Source organism: Mus pahari, chromosome 14, assembly GCF_900095145.1.
Source record: "Mus pahari chromosome 14, PAHARI_EIJ_v1.1, whole genome shotgun sequence".
Classification (NCBI taxonomy): domain Eukaryota; kingdom Metazoa; phylum Chordata; class Mammalia; order Rodentia; family Muridae; genus Mus; species Mus pahari.
This window is the reverse complement of record NC_034603.1, coordinates 43,126,376-43,141,660: the sequence shown is the minus strand read 5'-3', so window position 1 is coordinate 43,141,660 and position 15,285 is coordinate 43,126,376. Positions and strand designations below refer to the sequence as shown.

General features: G+C 45.2%; 1 protein-coding gene across 2 annotated transcripts in view; it reads right to left on the bottom strand.

The window, feature by feature from the left end:
- Nucleotides 1–4,728: 4,728 nt before the first annotated feature.
- Smyd4 (SET and MYND domain containing 4) overlaps nt 4,729–15,285 on the bottom strand; it is a 45,429-nt gene continuing 34,872 nt past the window's right edge. For both annotated transcript variants that reach the window (XM_021213489.2, XM_021213490.2), the window contains exons 6-11: nt 10,416–10,598; nt 9,768–9,931; nt 7,946–8,078; nt 6,983–7,099; nt 6,684–6,807; nt 4,729–5,450 (exon numbers count right to left, since the gene is read on the bottom strand). In XM_021213489.2, coding sequence (XP_021069148.1) covers nt 5,297–5,450; nt 6,684–6,807; nt 6,983–7,099; nt 7,946–8,078; nt 9,768–9,931; nt 10,416–10,598 — 875 coding nt within the window. In that variant the 3' untranslated portion in view covers nt 4,729–5,296. The remainder of the gene's footprint in view (nt 5,451–6,683; nt 6,808–6,982; nt 7,100–7,945; nt 8,079–9,767; nt 9,932–10,415; nt 10,599–15,285) is intronic.

Below are 15,285 nucleotides of genomic sequence, written 5' to 3'. Positions count from 1 at the left end.
TTTTTGCTTCTTCCTTCTCCTGTTTGAAGCTGTTTAGTATGGAGAGAAACTGGTCCTCATGAATTTACATACTTGTAACTGGAACTGGCTCTGCTTAATTAAGCTCTGCAAAAGTCACCATTTCCTGCTGGTGAATGAGGAGGAGGAACGTCCTGCCACAGGAGGGCCCTGGTCCCAGGAGGGCACCTCCACACACAATTATTAACACTTGCTGTGGGGTTCCTCATCTGTCTCTTACTACCACAAATATCTGGGGATATCAACAGCTGCATTAGAGGTCCCAGCCTTGACTGCTCCCCTTGCTTCTGGGCATGTGGTGAAGCAGCCTTGTGACTTCTCTTAGGACCCGAAAGCCAAGGGAAAAGATGAAGTCAGAGAGTCCCCTTGGTTGGCATGCCTCTCTAGCCATAGCCACGTTCCACCAGGCCTAAACCCTAACAGTTCTAGTCTCTTCCAATAGTACTACCCTGGGACCCAATTTTTGCCATAGGGGACACAATCCAAACCATAGCACATTTCCAAAACAACCAGACTAAGTTTACTTATGCATTTATGTGTGTTTATGCAGGTATGTGCTTGTACATGGGGTCTTGTAAGGGACAGAGGACAATGCTGGGTGTCATTTCTCAGGAGATGGCTGCCTTTGAAAGTTAAATAATAAGGTAATGGTGGTGGTGGCTGCGGTGCATGACCTGAATCCCAGCACTTGGGAGGCAGAGTCGGGCGGATCTCTGTGAGTTTGAGGTCAGTGTGGTCTACTCAGTGAGTTCCAGGATAGCCAGGGGCTATTACACAGAGAAATCTTGTCTTGAAAAACCAACAAACAAACAAAAAACCAACCAACAAACAAACTAAAAAACTTGGAAGTTAAAGAAATATATATTATTTTTTTCTCTTCCTCTTCCATGTTGTTGCACTAATTTTTGTATCAGTTAGTTGTTTTTAAATGTTTATTTATTTACTTTGTGTGTATGAGTGCACTGTAGCTGTCTTCAGACACACCAGAAGAGGGCACTGGATTCCACTACAGATGGTTATGAGCTACCATGTGGTTGCTGGGAATTGAACTCAGAACCTCTGGAAGAGCAGTCAATACTCTTAACCTCTGAGCCATCTCTCCAACCCCAGAAATATATATTATTGAGGGGATGGAGAAATGGCTCAGCGATTAAGAGCCTCTGTTGGAAAGCCCATGGTTTTGTTCCAAGAATCCACATGGTGGCTCACAACCCTGTGTAACTCCAGTCCGAGGGGACCTGATGTCCTCTTCTGGCCTCCACAGGCATTGCACACATGTGGTGTACAGAAAGATATGCATGTAGGCAAAACACCCATACACATAAAATTTTAAATTATTATTTGTATGCATATGCATGTAGACAAGTGTGTGTGTGTGTGTGTGTGTGTGTGCGTGTGTGTGTGCCACAGCATAAAACTGTCAGGAGACAATTCTGTGGAGTTGGTTCTCTCCCTCCACCTTTAGTGGTCCCTGAGAATTGAGGGTTGTTAGGCTTGCATGACAAGCATCTTTTCCCACGGAGCCACCATGTTACCTCTTCCTAACCTGTTTTTTTTTTTTTTTTTTTTTTTTTTTCCTTTTTCAGTCTCTCGCTGACCAGGAGCATACTAAGGAGGCCAGCCAGCTGGCGGGCCAGTGAGCCCCATGGATCCATCTGTCTCCACCTTGACAATGCTGGATCACAAGCAAGTGCCACCACTTCTTTTTGCTTCTTTTTACATGGTTGCTGGGGTTGACTTTGGGTTCTTGTGTTTGGAGGGCAAGCTAAATTTTGCCAACTGGGCCTATTTATTTTTTGAGAAAGGGTCTTACGATGTACCTGGCTAGCCTAGAACTTGCTATGTAGACAATGTGGGCCTCAAATTCAGATGTCCATCTGCTTTGCCTCCTGAATTCTAGGATTAAAGTTATGTACCACCACACTTGGCCACAGTCCCTATTTTTTGAGACAGGATTTCATGTAGCTCAGAATGGCATTGAACTCCTGTTCTCCCAGCCTCTACTTCCCATGTGCTAGGATTATAGGCATGTTCCATTATACCTGGCATGGCTTTATTTTTTATTTTTAGTTATATATATATATATATATATATATATATATATATATATATATCCCCGAGTGTGGGCACATGCATGAGTGTAGCGCTTGCAGAGATCAGAGCATCAGATCTCCTTGGCACAAGAGTTACTGGTGATTTGAGCTGCTTGTCACTGAGGCTAGGAACTGAACTCAGATTTCCTGTAAGACCAATGTATGCTTAACTGACATCTCTCTAGCCTGCCTGCCTGCCTATCTATCTATTTATCTATCCATCCATCCATCCATCCATCCACCAACCAACCCACCCACAGACAGGGTCTCACCAGGCAGCCCTGGCTGCCCTGGAACTCATTTATATAGACTTGGCTAGCCCAGGACTCACAGAGATCTGCCTGCCTCTGCCTCCTGAATTCTGGGATTAAAAGTGTGCACCACCGGGGCTGGTGAGATGGCTCAGTGGGTAAGAGCACCTGACTGCTCTTCCGAAGGTCCGGAGTTCAAATCCCAGCAACCACATGGTGGCTCATAACCATCCGTAACAAGATCTGACGCCCTCTTCTGGAGTGTCTGAAGACAGTTACAGTATACTTACATATAATAAATAAATAAAATCTTTAAAAAAAAAGTGTGCACCACCTTACCAAACTTAAATGCATAGTTTTGTTTTATCCTTTTTATTTATTTTATTTATTTATTTTGAAAGATTTTCTTAAAATTCTCTCTCTCTCTCTCTCTCTCTCTCTCTCTCTCTCTCTCTCTCTCTCTCTGTGTGTGCGTGCGTGTGTGTGTGTGTGTGTGTGTGTGTGTGTGTGTGTAATTGAGTGTGTAGGTGCTGATGCAGGCCAGAGGTGTTGGATCTCATGAACCTGGAGTTACAGGTGTTTATGAGTTACTCCGTGTGGGTATTAGGAACTGAAATGAGGCCCTCTGGAAAAGCAGTGTGTGCTCTTAGCTGCTGAGACATGTTTTCAGTCCTTTTATTTTTGAGACAAGGTGTTTTGTAGCCCAGGCTCTAGCTCCTGACCCTCTGGTTCCAACCTTCTGAGTGATGAGATGATGGGTGTGCTGCTACCATGGCCAGCTCACACTGGATTATAATATAAGCACAGGTATTCTCAAGTTAAGGTCACATGAGACAATGAGAGATTTTTGGAATTTTGTTTTAAGTATATGAGTGCTTTGCCTACATTTGTCTGTGCACTATGTACATGCAATGCTTACATAGGCCAGAAGAGGGCATCAGATCCCAGGAGCTGGAATAAGCTGGTGTTAGCTGCTGAGAATCAAACCCAGAGCAGTACATGCCCTTAACCACTGAGCCATCTTGCAAAGCATCTAACAAAAGCTCCCATGCATAGAATAGGGCCTGATATGTAAAACATTAACTATATCCTCTGTGGAAGAGCACCGATTTTACAAAGCTTGACAGGGCTTTTAGGAAGAAAACACATGGCATGTGCTTGGACTAGAATAACTATAGAGTTGTCTGTGGGACTAAACTTTTTTCCTGAAAAAGCTCTACCCCAAACAAAACAAACCTTTCAGGTCACCTCCTTGTCAGGTTAAGTTAACAGACAGCAGGAGACTCAAAGGCTGCTCAGTTCCCAGTCCGCAAATATTTGAATGCTGTCTTTTAATACCAGCTTCTTGAAAAGCTGCTGCCAGGCACCTTCAGTACTGTTTATTTCCTCACTGTAATGCCATGACAGTCAACAGCTACTCCTTGGGCATGGCTAGGATGGGCAAGTTCTAAAAAGCAGAGTGTATGGACTTGGGTCTTCTTTCCCACTAATTCATCCAAACAAACTGGTCACCAGCAATAATGTGCTAAGAATGAGTCAGAAACCCCTATAGCTATCTGTCCCTTGTGGTCTGGACTACTACTACCCATCCTTGGGGAAAGGGGCAACGTCCTTCCCCCTGTCTCAGTTGGAAACCATAAGCAACAGTGCTCACAACCACAGCACACAGTGGGCATCTGGAGATGCAACCAGGAGCCTCACAGTCTACCAGAGAGTGACACCCACGGCTCCTCCTGGAGTGCCCTGCAGATAGATCCACGGCTCCTTCTGGAGTGCCCTGCAGACAGACCCACGGCTCCTCCTGAGACAGACCCACAGCTCCTCCTGGAGTGCCCTGCAGACAGACCCACGGTTCCTCCTGGAGTGCCCTGCAGACAGACCCACGGCTCCTCCTGGAGTGCCCTGCAGACAGACCCACGGCTCCTCCTGAGACAGACCCACAGCTCCTCCTGGAGTGCCCTGCAGACAGACCCACGGCTCCTCCTGGAGTGCCCTGCAGACTCCTAACTCCATTCTTTGTACTCACATAGTTTTGGACTTTATGTGTGAGCCTGAGGAGACATGGCAGGAAGAAGCAGTCTCAAGCTGGGCAAGGTGGCCTTTTCCTATAAACTTAGAACTTGGAAGGCTGAGGCAGGAGGATGTTATGTTTGAGGCTAGACTGGCTTACAGAGTAAGATTCTGTCTGCAAGTAAAACAACCCAAGGGGTCTGCTCAGGTGTGCTAACAAGGAGGCCTGTGTTCATGCCTATAAGGTTGACTTGCATCAGTGCTTGGACAGTGAGTGCCAAGAACACTCAATGAAAGCCACTGAGTAGGAATTAGGACACTGGTAGGAAACAAATACAGAGTTGCCATCCCAGGAAGAAACTGCCCAACTGTAAGACATATTTATTTCTCCATTCACAAATTATATATCACCAGTCTTAATGAAAAATTTAAGGAAGCAGGATATTGTAAGTGGAATTGTGTGTCTCTTGAGGTAAGGAGTCATACTGATTTCTTGCTATATATTATTTTTCAATTACAATTCTAAACTAAGAATTGAAGTTCCCATTGGAGTGGAACACAGAACTTCATTACTACTAGAAACCATAGGAATATTCCAGGGAAACAGACTCATCGTTTAGTGAGATGAAATCAAGTCTAGGCTAGCATGAACTGCCTGCAGATCAGTGACAACCCTTTAAAGTAGCCTTTAGATACTGGATTTAGTCTTTTCTGGGGATGGGGTTTCTGTCAGAGGCCAGTTAGCTCCTGCAAGCAGCAGCCAGCATGGCAGGCGAGCCTCTCAATCTGTTTTCAAGTACTCCCTGTGCCAGACACTAGGCTAGGGTCAGGTGGGTAGGTCCCGTCCTCTCTGATGAGGGCTCCAAGCCAACAGAACATCTCACTCATCATCAGAGCTCCTTCTTGAGGGTGAGGACGCATGCTCTACACCAAGGGCCCCACAGGGACGAATGATGAGTCCAGTAAGCAGGACTTCATTTCTCGGAGCTCCTGGACCTCCTCACTCTCAGGGCCACAGTGCACCAACAGGATCTTTTCTGCCTTCCAGATGGCACTCAGAGCTTCAGGCACTGCCAACCTGAAGCCAGAAAGGGAAGCTTGTCAGTTCCCTCCCTCAGTCTTAGTGAAAGCTGACTCCTTTCTGTGCAGAGAACACAAAGTCGGGTCCACTGCATCCTCCAGGGTCTTAGGGAGGGCACAAAGGCTCTGAGTTCCTCTGCCCTCCAGGTCTTACCATCTGAAAGTATAGATAAGAAACGTTCACGAGCATACAGCAAAGCAGATTTGAGTATGTGTGTGTGTGTGTGTGTGTGTGTGTGATAGACTCTGTGATCCTGACAAAATTGGGCAAATTCAAAACCTTAACCAGCATTGATAAAAGCTTACACAGAGCTGCTCACTGTGGAGTGCTCGTGTCTAACGTGACTGGTGCCCTTTCTCTGACCTTGCCCTTGTCTCCAGGTCCTTCACTCTCTCTGACCAAACATACTGTTTCCATGTCCGAGTATCATGTCTATGCTTCAAACCTGTTCTCTTACCAATGTATAGCATGAGATTTTATCAAGGATGGAGGTGTGGCAGCCATAAAAAATACTAAATTGGGGATATACTTCCCTTCAAGTGACCTCAGTGGCACACTGGGTGAGGGACCAGCTCATTAGGGTTACTCTTCCTTGTATTCTATTTTTTTGTGCAGAGCTAGGGACAGAACCAGGGCCTTGTGTATACCACCAAGGGTACTTCCAACTGAGTGGTTCCCTCAGCTTCCTTTTTAAATCTCCAAAGCAGGGATTCTCAGCCTTCACATAGCTAACTTGGGTCTCTCCCCTGTGGAGGCAGTTCTGTGCACTGTAGGTTTAGCCTTCACTAGATGCTGGCAGCACCCTCCCTCAAGCCATAACAATCAGAACTGTCTCTAAACACTGCCAAATACCATTTGCAATCCCTTCTAGTTGAAAACCACTGCTTTAAAAGGAATAGGAGGCAAACCAGGGAAAGGGCAGAGCCCTGGAGTTGAGAGAGCAGGGACTGAGGCAGCCAAGGGAGGTGTGATTAAGCAGACAGGAATGCTAGAGGCGGGTGAGGCTGCCTCTAAATCCTCCCTGGGAAGCTCCATGCAGACCTAACAGTTTTCTCCACATCCTCAGGAAGGAATTCAAAGCTTAAAGTCTATCAGTGAAACAGGGCAAATATCTGTCCTAAAGAAGAAATAAAAGAGTTTCAACATGCTTTAAAGCCGTCCACAGAAGCACCTAGGAAAACACAGAGCACTGTGTGCCCTGGCCAAACACTAGGAAAAAGAAAGGCCTACCCATTGAACAGGACTTGGGCCAGTTTGAAGAGCTCATGGCCAGTTTCAACACTGGATGGCCCATGGCGAGCTTCAACCACCCGGAGACTCTTCTGTACGTGGGCAGCAGACTTGAGCCAGTCCCCTGTGAGAAGAGACATGTCTCATTCCGGAAAAGAAACACTATTAGCCTAAGGCTCTGAGGGTGAGGAATGCAGAATGGGAGGGAGAAGAGTGTCGATTCAGATGGCAAGAGAGAACAACGGACTAGGCAAGGGCCTCACTGAACACACGGCAGGGAAGGAGAACTCCGGCCATACCTAAGGTAGCATAGGCCTGGGCTAGGCCGTCTTCAATTTCTCCCAGCACTGTGTGCTCTGCTGACAAGAAGCTCTCGGCAGCCTCCCGGCATCGCGACAACTGCTGAATGGCTTGCTCTATGGATTCAAAGGAAAAATGCCACACAACAGACACAGACCTAGCCCTGGACAGGAGAGACCAGGTCGCAAGGTCTCTATCGGTTAGGCCAAGTGAAGATGCTTCTCTGTCTCACTGAGTCCACAGTCCAGCACCCAGGGAAGCTGTCGGTTGATTATGTTTTCTCTTTCAGTAGAAAAAGGTGTTAGATGAGGCTTCCCCACATTTACCCTGGGCTTCTAACATCCACTTTCCAGTACAACCAACTCTACATTCCTCCTGTAATCATTAGTTTTCTTGATTCTAGGCTAAAAGTCAACTTCAGAATCTAGGCTAGAATAGTCAAAACAGATTCCTACCATATCAGGGTCTAACATCGAGTTCTGCAAAATCCCTTTCTGAAAAGAGAGGAGTCCTTTCTTCTCTCTCTCAGCTTGGGCTACCTACCGAGCTCTACTCCTGAGTCCCACCAGGAGCCCAGGACAGCACTCAGGACTTGCTGCTGCTGCTGAGGGCAGAGCAACCTTCTCAGAGCTTAGGTCCTTAGGCTGGCAATCAGCTGATGACATCGGACCTCTGGAGCCACACAAAGCCCATGGAAGTCAGACAGCCTTTCTGGTGCTCGAGCTGCTAGAACTATCTGGTGCAGCAGACACAGCTTAAACCATCAGGAATACTTTCAAGGGCACCGGAGTAACAGCTGGTCAGAGTCTGGTCTCGCTGGCCTACATAGCCATCTTGTGGCTGGTGCTGGGATAATTAAATTCAAGTCCTCAATCATTTATTGAGGACTGCTCAGTAAGGCAAGGTGATACCAGAATAAACAAGGGAAGGGCTGAGGCCTAGGGCAAGGGAGCCAATCTCACCTGGTTTACCGTTTCGGAGAAGCTTCTGGGCCATTCGGACCTGTTGCTGAAGGTCCTGCAGGCGAGGGACTAGCTGGTCCCTGCTGACGGATTTTGTGCAAGATTCGTTGCTACAGCTCAGCACATCATTTCCCTGTGGAAGTCAGTTCTATTTTTACTCCTAAGCGAGAACAGTTATAATACTGCATGTTGCATGTGCTTGAGCTAAGGGCTCACTGGCCTGATGAGGAAGGGACTTCTGTAATAACACGTGCAAACAAGGCCTGAGTGGATTTGGGCTGATAGCAACTCTAATGAAAGAAGCAGCTGACCCCACTCTGAGGTTCAATTTTTGAACAGAACTGATAAGAGTTTGTAATCCTTTTCACCTTAGCAGCCCCTCTCATCTCTTTTTGGGACCAGGCCTTTAGATGATAAACACACGTATAATAGCTATTTTAAAACGTCATAGGAAAACCAATATAGAAAGCTGGATGGGTGGTGGTAGTGTACTCCTTTGATCCCAACACTCTGGAGGCAGAGGCAGGCAGATCTCTGTGAATTCAAGGGTAGCATGGTCTAAACAGTGAGTTCCAGGATAGCCAGGGGTACTCAGAGAAACACTGTCTCAAAAACAGACAAATAAACAATCACAGAACGCTGGATGTGTTGACACACTGCAGTAAAGCCACTTGGAAACTAAAGGCAGTAGGATGGCAATTCTGAGGCCAGTCAGCTATGGAAAAAATTCTAGATCAACCCTGCAGGAAGAGAGGAAGAAGCAGAAGAGAGACACGGCTCAAAGGATAATCATCTTACTAAGAATCTACTGGTAAAAGCCAGGTATAGGCTGGTAAAAGCCTGTAAATATCACTGTATTTGAGAAGCTAGGACATGAGGATCTCAAGCTTGAGGCCAGCCTGGGCTCTGAAGTGAACTCTAGGTTAGCTAGGGATACTGAGTGGAAGGAAGCCTGTCTCAAGAGTGAGCAGGAGTGAGGGAGCACTAATGCACAGGGCGCTCGGGCCCAGCATGGTGGCACACCTGGGAGGCAGAGGGCAGGAGCCAAGGCTACACAGAGAGACACTGCCTAAAAACAAAACAAAACAAAACAAAACGTGCTAGGGAAGGCTTTATCCTTGACCCTTGGCTTTACAATTTTCAACACAACAAATTCCACTTACTTATTCCTAATGAGAATGCCACACTCTGGTGTGCAGACCATTTTCCATTGGGGCATGGATGTTGAAGACCCCAGTGTCTACACCATTACCCGGCAGTAGCACCCGAGGGTCTGCTCTCATGCTCTCTACTGTGGCTCTTCCCTCTGGGTCAAAGGCTGAGGGAAAACTATGTGGGTCGGATTTTCCCACAGTTACTACAGAGTGTGTCTGATGAGCCAGCACAGAGATGGAATTGAACAGACAGAAAATCCACAACCCAAGTCCCCAGATCAAACTGTCTCTGAAACAGCTCCTTGGAATGGTGTTCTCTTAGATGGGGTCTCACTTGAGACTGGCCTCAGACTTGAGATCCTTCTTTCTCAGCCTCCTGGGTGCTAGGATCATAGGCCTGAGCTACCAAGTACCAGGCCTGATGCACAACTTTTGATGACTTATTTGAGCAAGTAAATTTCTAGTTGTTTTTTTTTTTTTGTCCCCTTGTGTAATTTAAGATTTTGTGTCACTTATAAGGAAAATATTAGGAAATATAACCTGTGTTTTCTGCAGGATCAGGCGACATGTAGGGATGAGTTACAAGAAGGGAAGCAGAAATGGTTCTCCTAGTGACTGACAGCCTTTAGCTGGCGCACTGCCCCCTGGGAACAGCAGAGAAGATTTACCTGCATGAGTGCTCTGCAAGTGTTACAACAGAAGGCTTCCCACCTGGGTGCTGCATCTGCTCTCAGTGTCTCAGCATGACAGGCTGGACAGCTGCAGTCAAAGAAGTACTGAGAACTCAGCCTCTGCTGCCTCTCCGCAACGCCCATCCGGCTCTCGTGAGGCCCTGGAGAGAGATTACCCACAGTACCCAGTCACACCAAGAGAGCCAAAGCTTACTCTACGGAGGGGCTGGGCTAGTCATCATGTGACTGGCATGGTGGTGCTGGGTTGGGGTTCTGGCTCAGTGCTGCACTGGCCTAGCCTATATGAAGCTGGGTACTCTCTCATCATCTCAGAAGAAACAACAAAACATTTCCAAGCTGCTGGGGCAGGAAGAAAAAGAAGTCAAGCAAGTGCTCCTCGCTCATTTTCAGGATAGGCAGTCTACAAGGCTTCGGCAAAGAGGGACATGGCTCATGGCCCTCAACAGGCTTTTTTATTACAGCCAGAAGACCTTTTTTATTGGCCTAAGGATGCACTGCCCTTTCCAGGAAAGACTTGGAAGATGAGTAGAGGCACCAGCCCAGTACCTGCTGATTCCTGTCCCCTTATCCTTTTCATGTGAGGTGTGAGGCACGGCAGGGCAGTGGAAAGAAAGGCTAGCTCACCATAGCAGTGCAGAATCTCCTGTCCTTTCTCGATCCTCTGTGCCGCCCGGATGGTGGCGACAGTGCCAGTGAAGGACACACTGGTGTTGGGGCTGCAGGAGTGGTTCAGGAGGCTGACAACAGGGAAGACGCCTGTGGCAAGGCGTACCTGCCTGCTGTTGGTAATGATGCTCTCGTTAGACCCTGGAAGTGCAAGAACAGAAGGGAATGTGTGTCAGGACATTTGTCCTGTCCTTGTCATCCATTCCTCAGAAGATGAACTGAGCAGCTGGGCCTGAAGCCCATCTGAGTCACTGCTCTGCAGCCCGATCCAATATAAATCAGATGGAACATGACTCATAGCAAACTCTGGTCCCCAGGAAGCAAAGTGAATGAGCACACAAAAAGTCCACTGGAGCCTAACCATTATGCCTGTGTGCCACTCAAAACCCCAAGATTAGAATTTATATGAAAAAAAATAATCAAAAAGGGATTACCAGTAGGGTGCTTTCTAGACAGTTTCATAATACTTGCAGGACACAGAACCACAGCACTCCTAAGATTATCTCCCCGTGATGTTTGAAGTCTAAGTGCTTTGGTTTAACTGCTCTTTGGTTGGCTATTGAAACAAGCATCCTGTTAGTGTAGCTCAGTTTATTTATTTATGCAGCCTTAAGTGTGTGCAGAAACGCCACAGCCTTCTCCATTCTGCCCTTTGTCTAAAAATTTTGGAAACTGCTCTGCAGTCTCAGGTAAGCAAATTGTCTGTGCATGTTTTATTGAAGGTAGTCACTGCTCTGCAGTCTCAGGTAAGCAAGCCGTCTGTGCATGTTTTATTGAAGGTAGTCTTATGCCCCAGACAACCTCTTTTGTAGTACAGTCAGCTAGCATGACAACTGCAAGCAAGGAAGAAAAGGGGCCTCTAGGCAGTTCTCTATGAACTTCCATTCACACATATGTGAGTTCCTCATACCATGTGCACAGCTATGCATAGTTAGGTTAGATTTCTGTTGCTATGGCAAAATCTATTTTAAAAAAAGCAAAGGAAAGGTAAGCTGAGGGGTGCATACTTGTAATTTTAACATGAGAGAGGCTAGGAAGAGAGGATCAGCCTGGGCCACATAACTGATCTTGACTTAAACAAAACCAAAAAAATCAAAACCAAAACAGGCAGCAAAAGAGGAGTTGGTTAACAAAAGTCAACAGTGGTCAAGGCGTTGGCAAGTGGACCTGGGAGACATGTAAGACCCAAGCTCTAACAGCCTACCTGCTCTTCAAACAAAATGCTAATTGAGGAGCTGGGCATAGTGGCACACCCCTTTAATCTCAGCACTTGGGAGGCAGAGGCAGGCGAATTTCTGAGTTCGAGGCCGGCCTAGTCTACAGAGTGAGTTCTAGGACAGCCAGGGCTACACAGAGAAACCCTGTCTCGAAAAACAAAAACAAAAACAAAAAAAATGCTAATTGATTTGGTTATGGAGTTTCTCAGGCCAAAGAAGTTCAGAAGCAGAGAACCTCCACATGGGGAACACACAGCAGGGTTTTCTAGCAGTGGCAAGACAGTGATAGACCAGAGGGGGCAGAGAATAGCTGTGTGAAACACAACAGCCCTGGGGCAAACAAAAGGCCATCCCCACTCCAGGTTCATCACACACGCAACATTTCATTTAACTAGAGGCTTCTAACTGCATACCTACAAGGTCTTTGTAATAGGCAAACATATGCCAGAAATAGGTATGATATATGTAAAATTGGCTATCAAGAAAGGCTTAAATTATGATCATAGCTTCGGTTTAAGCAGGAGGAAAATAATATTTCCAATAATGTGGGTGAAATGTGCAAAACACTGACTCTTAAAGGCAAACAGTTTTTTTAAAAAGTGGGAAACGATCAGACAACTGTGGTGTCACTGTCCGCGTGCCAGGAATCCTAACTAATCACTTATCAGAAGTAACTAGTCTGGATACAAATGTAATGAACAAAGGAAACACCACGAACCATCATGTGAAAATGTTCGACAAAGGAAAAAATTAAATATAAGAATTATGTTGTCTCTCTGCAGACAATCCTATTATCTGTTGCTATGGGGGACAGGGACAGGGCATGTAAATACAATTCACAAGGAATCCAAATGACTCAATTTTAGTCAATAATTCTACAAACTGCATTAACATCTTTCATCAGAGCTTCTCTAAGTGCTTAGCTAGTTTGAGTGCCTGTCCACGCCTCCAAAGCCTACCTTCTGGAACATGTGCTAATGAGCACTGAAAACGGTTAAAGGTAGGCAGCAGGAAGGAGCCGTGCAGGCACCAACAATTTGTCGTCTGAATAATCAGCGTTTGCATAATTAAAAGTTGACTTGCATTCTCAACTACTGATAACTGGCAGGCTCTATTAGAACAGTTGCTAAAATTTTCTCAGAAAAAAATGACTGCAACACAGTGAGTAATGTCAGCTTCGTGAGTTATTTATAGACTCTCCTCAGGCAGAGGAAGCTCAGGGACTGAGCAGGGTGCTGGTGTCAGAGCTGAATGTCTCTCTAATTATTTCTAAAAAATTGAGTATTGATTTTTAAAAATTACTCAATATTTCGCATTAGTCACCTATTAGTGGATAATAGGAAGAGAGAATATGTACGTACCATATCAGCTGCAGTTAATAGGTGACATTTTGCATATAAAAATGAGCGATTCTTTAGCAAAAGTGTACCTTGGATTGAAGTGTCCCTGGCGCATTTCAAATGGGATTTAAGTAAAAGAAAAACAACAAAAGGACTCATTCGTACTTCCAGGACATAGCTACCCTGGTAAGTGGTCTGCAAAATGAGAAGTGTGAATAGGTATCAGGTAACCAAGGGAAAGCCAAGGGCAGTTAGCTAGCTCAGGACCACGTAGAGCCTGAGCAAGTCTTGTTAAGACAGGAATCCTGACACAGCACAGATGTGCCCTTCCCACAGGGACAGGACCACGCATACCTGCACTGTGGCCTGGACACTCATCAGTGGCCAGACCTACCCCCTGAGATGGGAACAGAGAGAGGCTTTTGAGGAACTTTGATTAAAAAGAATTTATGCAAAGATAATAAGATATGTTCTCATAGTTCTTTGTCAAAGTCTATCCTAGTTAACACTGTAATCCTTCTTCTGTGCCATTAATGAAACAGCTGCTAATGAAATTCAATGAGAACACTCAACTGGGAGGTGTTGGAACCCAAGGAAACAATAAAAAGGGATATAACAAGATCAGAACTACGAATAGACTGACACAGAATCAGATGGTAGGGAAAAAAGGAAGCCAACATTGCTGGTGGCATGTAATTGGTACGGCTCACCTGGAGGGCAAATCTGAGGTATGTATCAAGTGCCTTGAAAATGTTCGTATGAAAATATTCTTAGCACTTAGCTTGTTTCTATTATTAAAAAACTAATTAAAATTACAGAAAGAATACATGGTAGTTATGTAAAAAATTAGAAACTGAAAATTACAGAGACAAGGACAGTTATTTAAAATACAACTAGGCAGAGCCAATGGTTTTGTCATACTGTCTTTTCAGTTGCCTCTTCAAGTTCTATGTATGAAATGATTACTGTTGTTATTATTTGGACAGGATCTTGTTATGTAGACCAAGCTGGCCTTGAGCTCACCATCCTCCTGCCTCTGCCTCAGGCTGAGTGCTGAGGTTGTAAGCATGAGACTGATGTCCATATGGAAATTTTAACATAATTTATGGCAAGGGCACATGGTGATTTGTAAGCACTTCTTTTTACATTATATGCCATGGCCATTTAAAAAAATCTAAAATGCATTATAAATGTAATAAAAAAGAAAACCAGCCGAGCAATGGTGGCACATGCCTTTAACCCCAGCACTTGGGAAGCAGACGCAGGTAGATTTCTGAGTTCGAGGCCAGCCTGGTCTACAAAGTGAGTTCCAGGACAGCCAGGGCTATACAGAGAAACCCTGTCTCAAAAAACAAAACAAAACAAAACAACAAAAAAAGAAAACCGACTATTTTAGTTAGGGTTTCTGTTGTTGACATACAACATCATAACCAAAAACTACCTGGGGAAGAAAGGGTTTATTTCCTCTTACAATTCTCAAGTGACTCCCTTCATTGAGGGAAGTCAAGGTAGGAACCTGGAGACAGAAACTAAAGCAGAAGCCATAGGGGACTGCTGCTTTGTGGTTTGCTCAGCCCGTGTTTTAATATACCCCAGACCACATCAATCATTAGTGAGACGTACCTACAGGCCAATCTTATGAAGGCATCTTCTTCTCATTTAAGATTCCTTCTTCCAAGACATGTCTAGGTTCATAACAGGTTAACAAAAACTAATCATGACATCAACAAAATGACACTGCCAATCTCATAGACAAGATGGTATCTTTATTTAACTTCTAGAGAGAAGGATATAGACTATCATTTTTATGATGATAATGTGTTTGATAGTGTGCATTTATTAAGTTTCATGAAGAGGGTGTGGGTGTAGTTCAGTTGCTAGGCAAGTATCAGGCTCTGCATATATTTCAGTATGGAATGTCTCCTTTATAAAATAGAATCCTTTGTTTTATTAGATATCTTGAGTTCTGCTATTTCATATTAACACCAATACCCTGGTTAATTTGTAATTCTTTTTTTGCTTTGTTTTTTTTGAGACAGGGTTTCTCTGTGTAACAGTCCTGGCTGTGCTGAACTCACTTTGTGGATGCTCGAACTCACAGAGATCCTCCTGCCTCTGCCTCCTGAGTGCTGGGATTAAATATGTGCACTACCACACCTGTTGAAAATACATTTTCTGGAGCTAGTAAGATGGCTTAATGTGTAACTTTCCATGTAAGCCAGATGCCTGCCCTTGGCTCAGTGCTGGTGTCTGCTTATGTGGTAAGTTCAT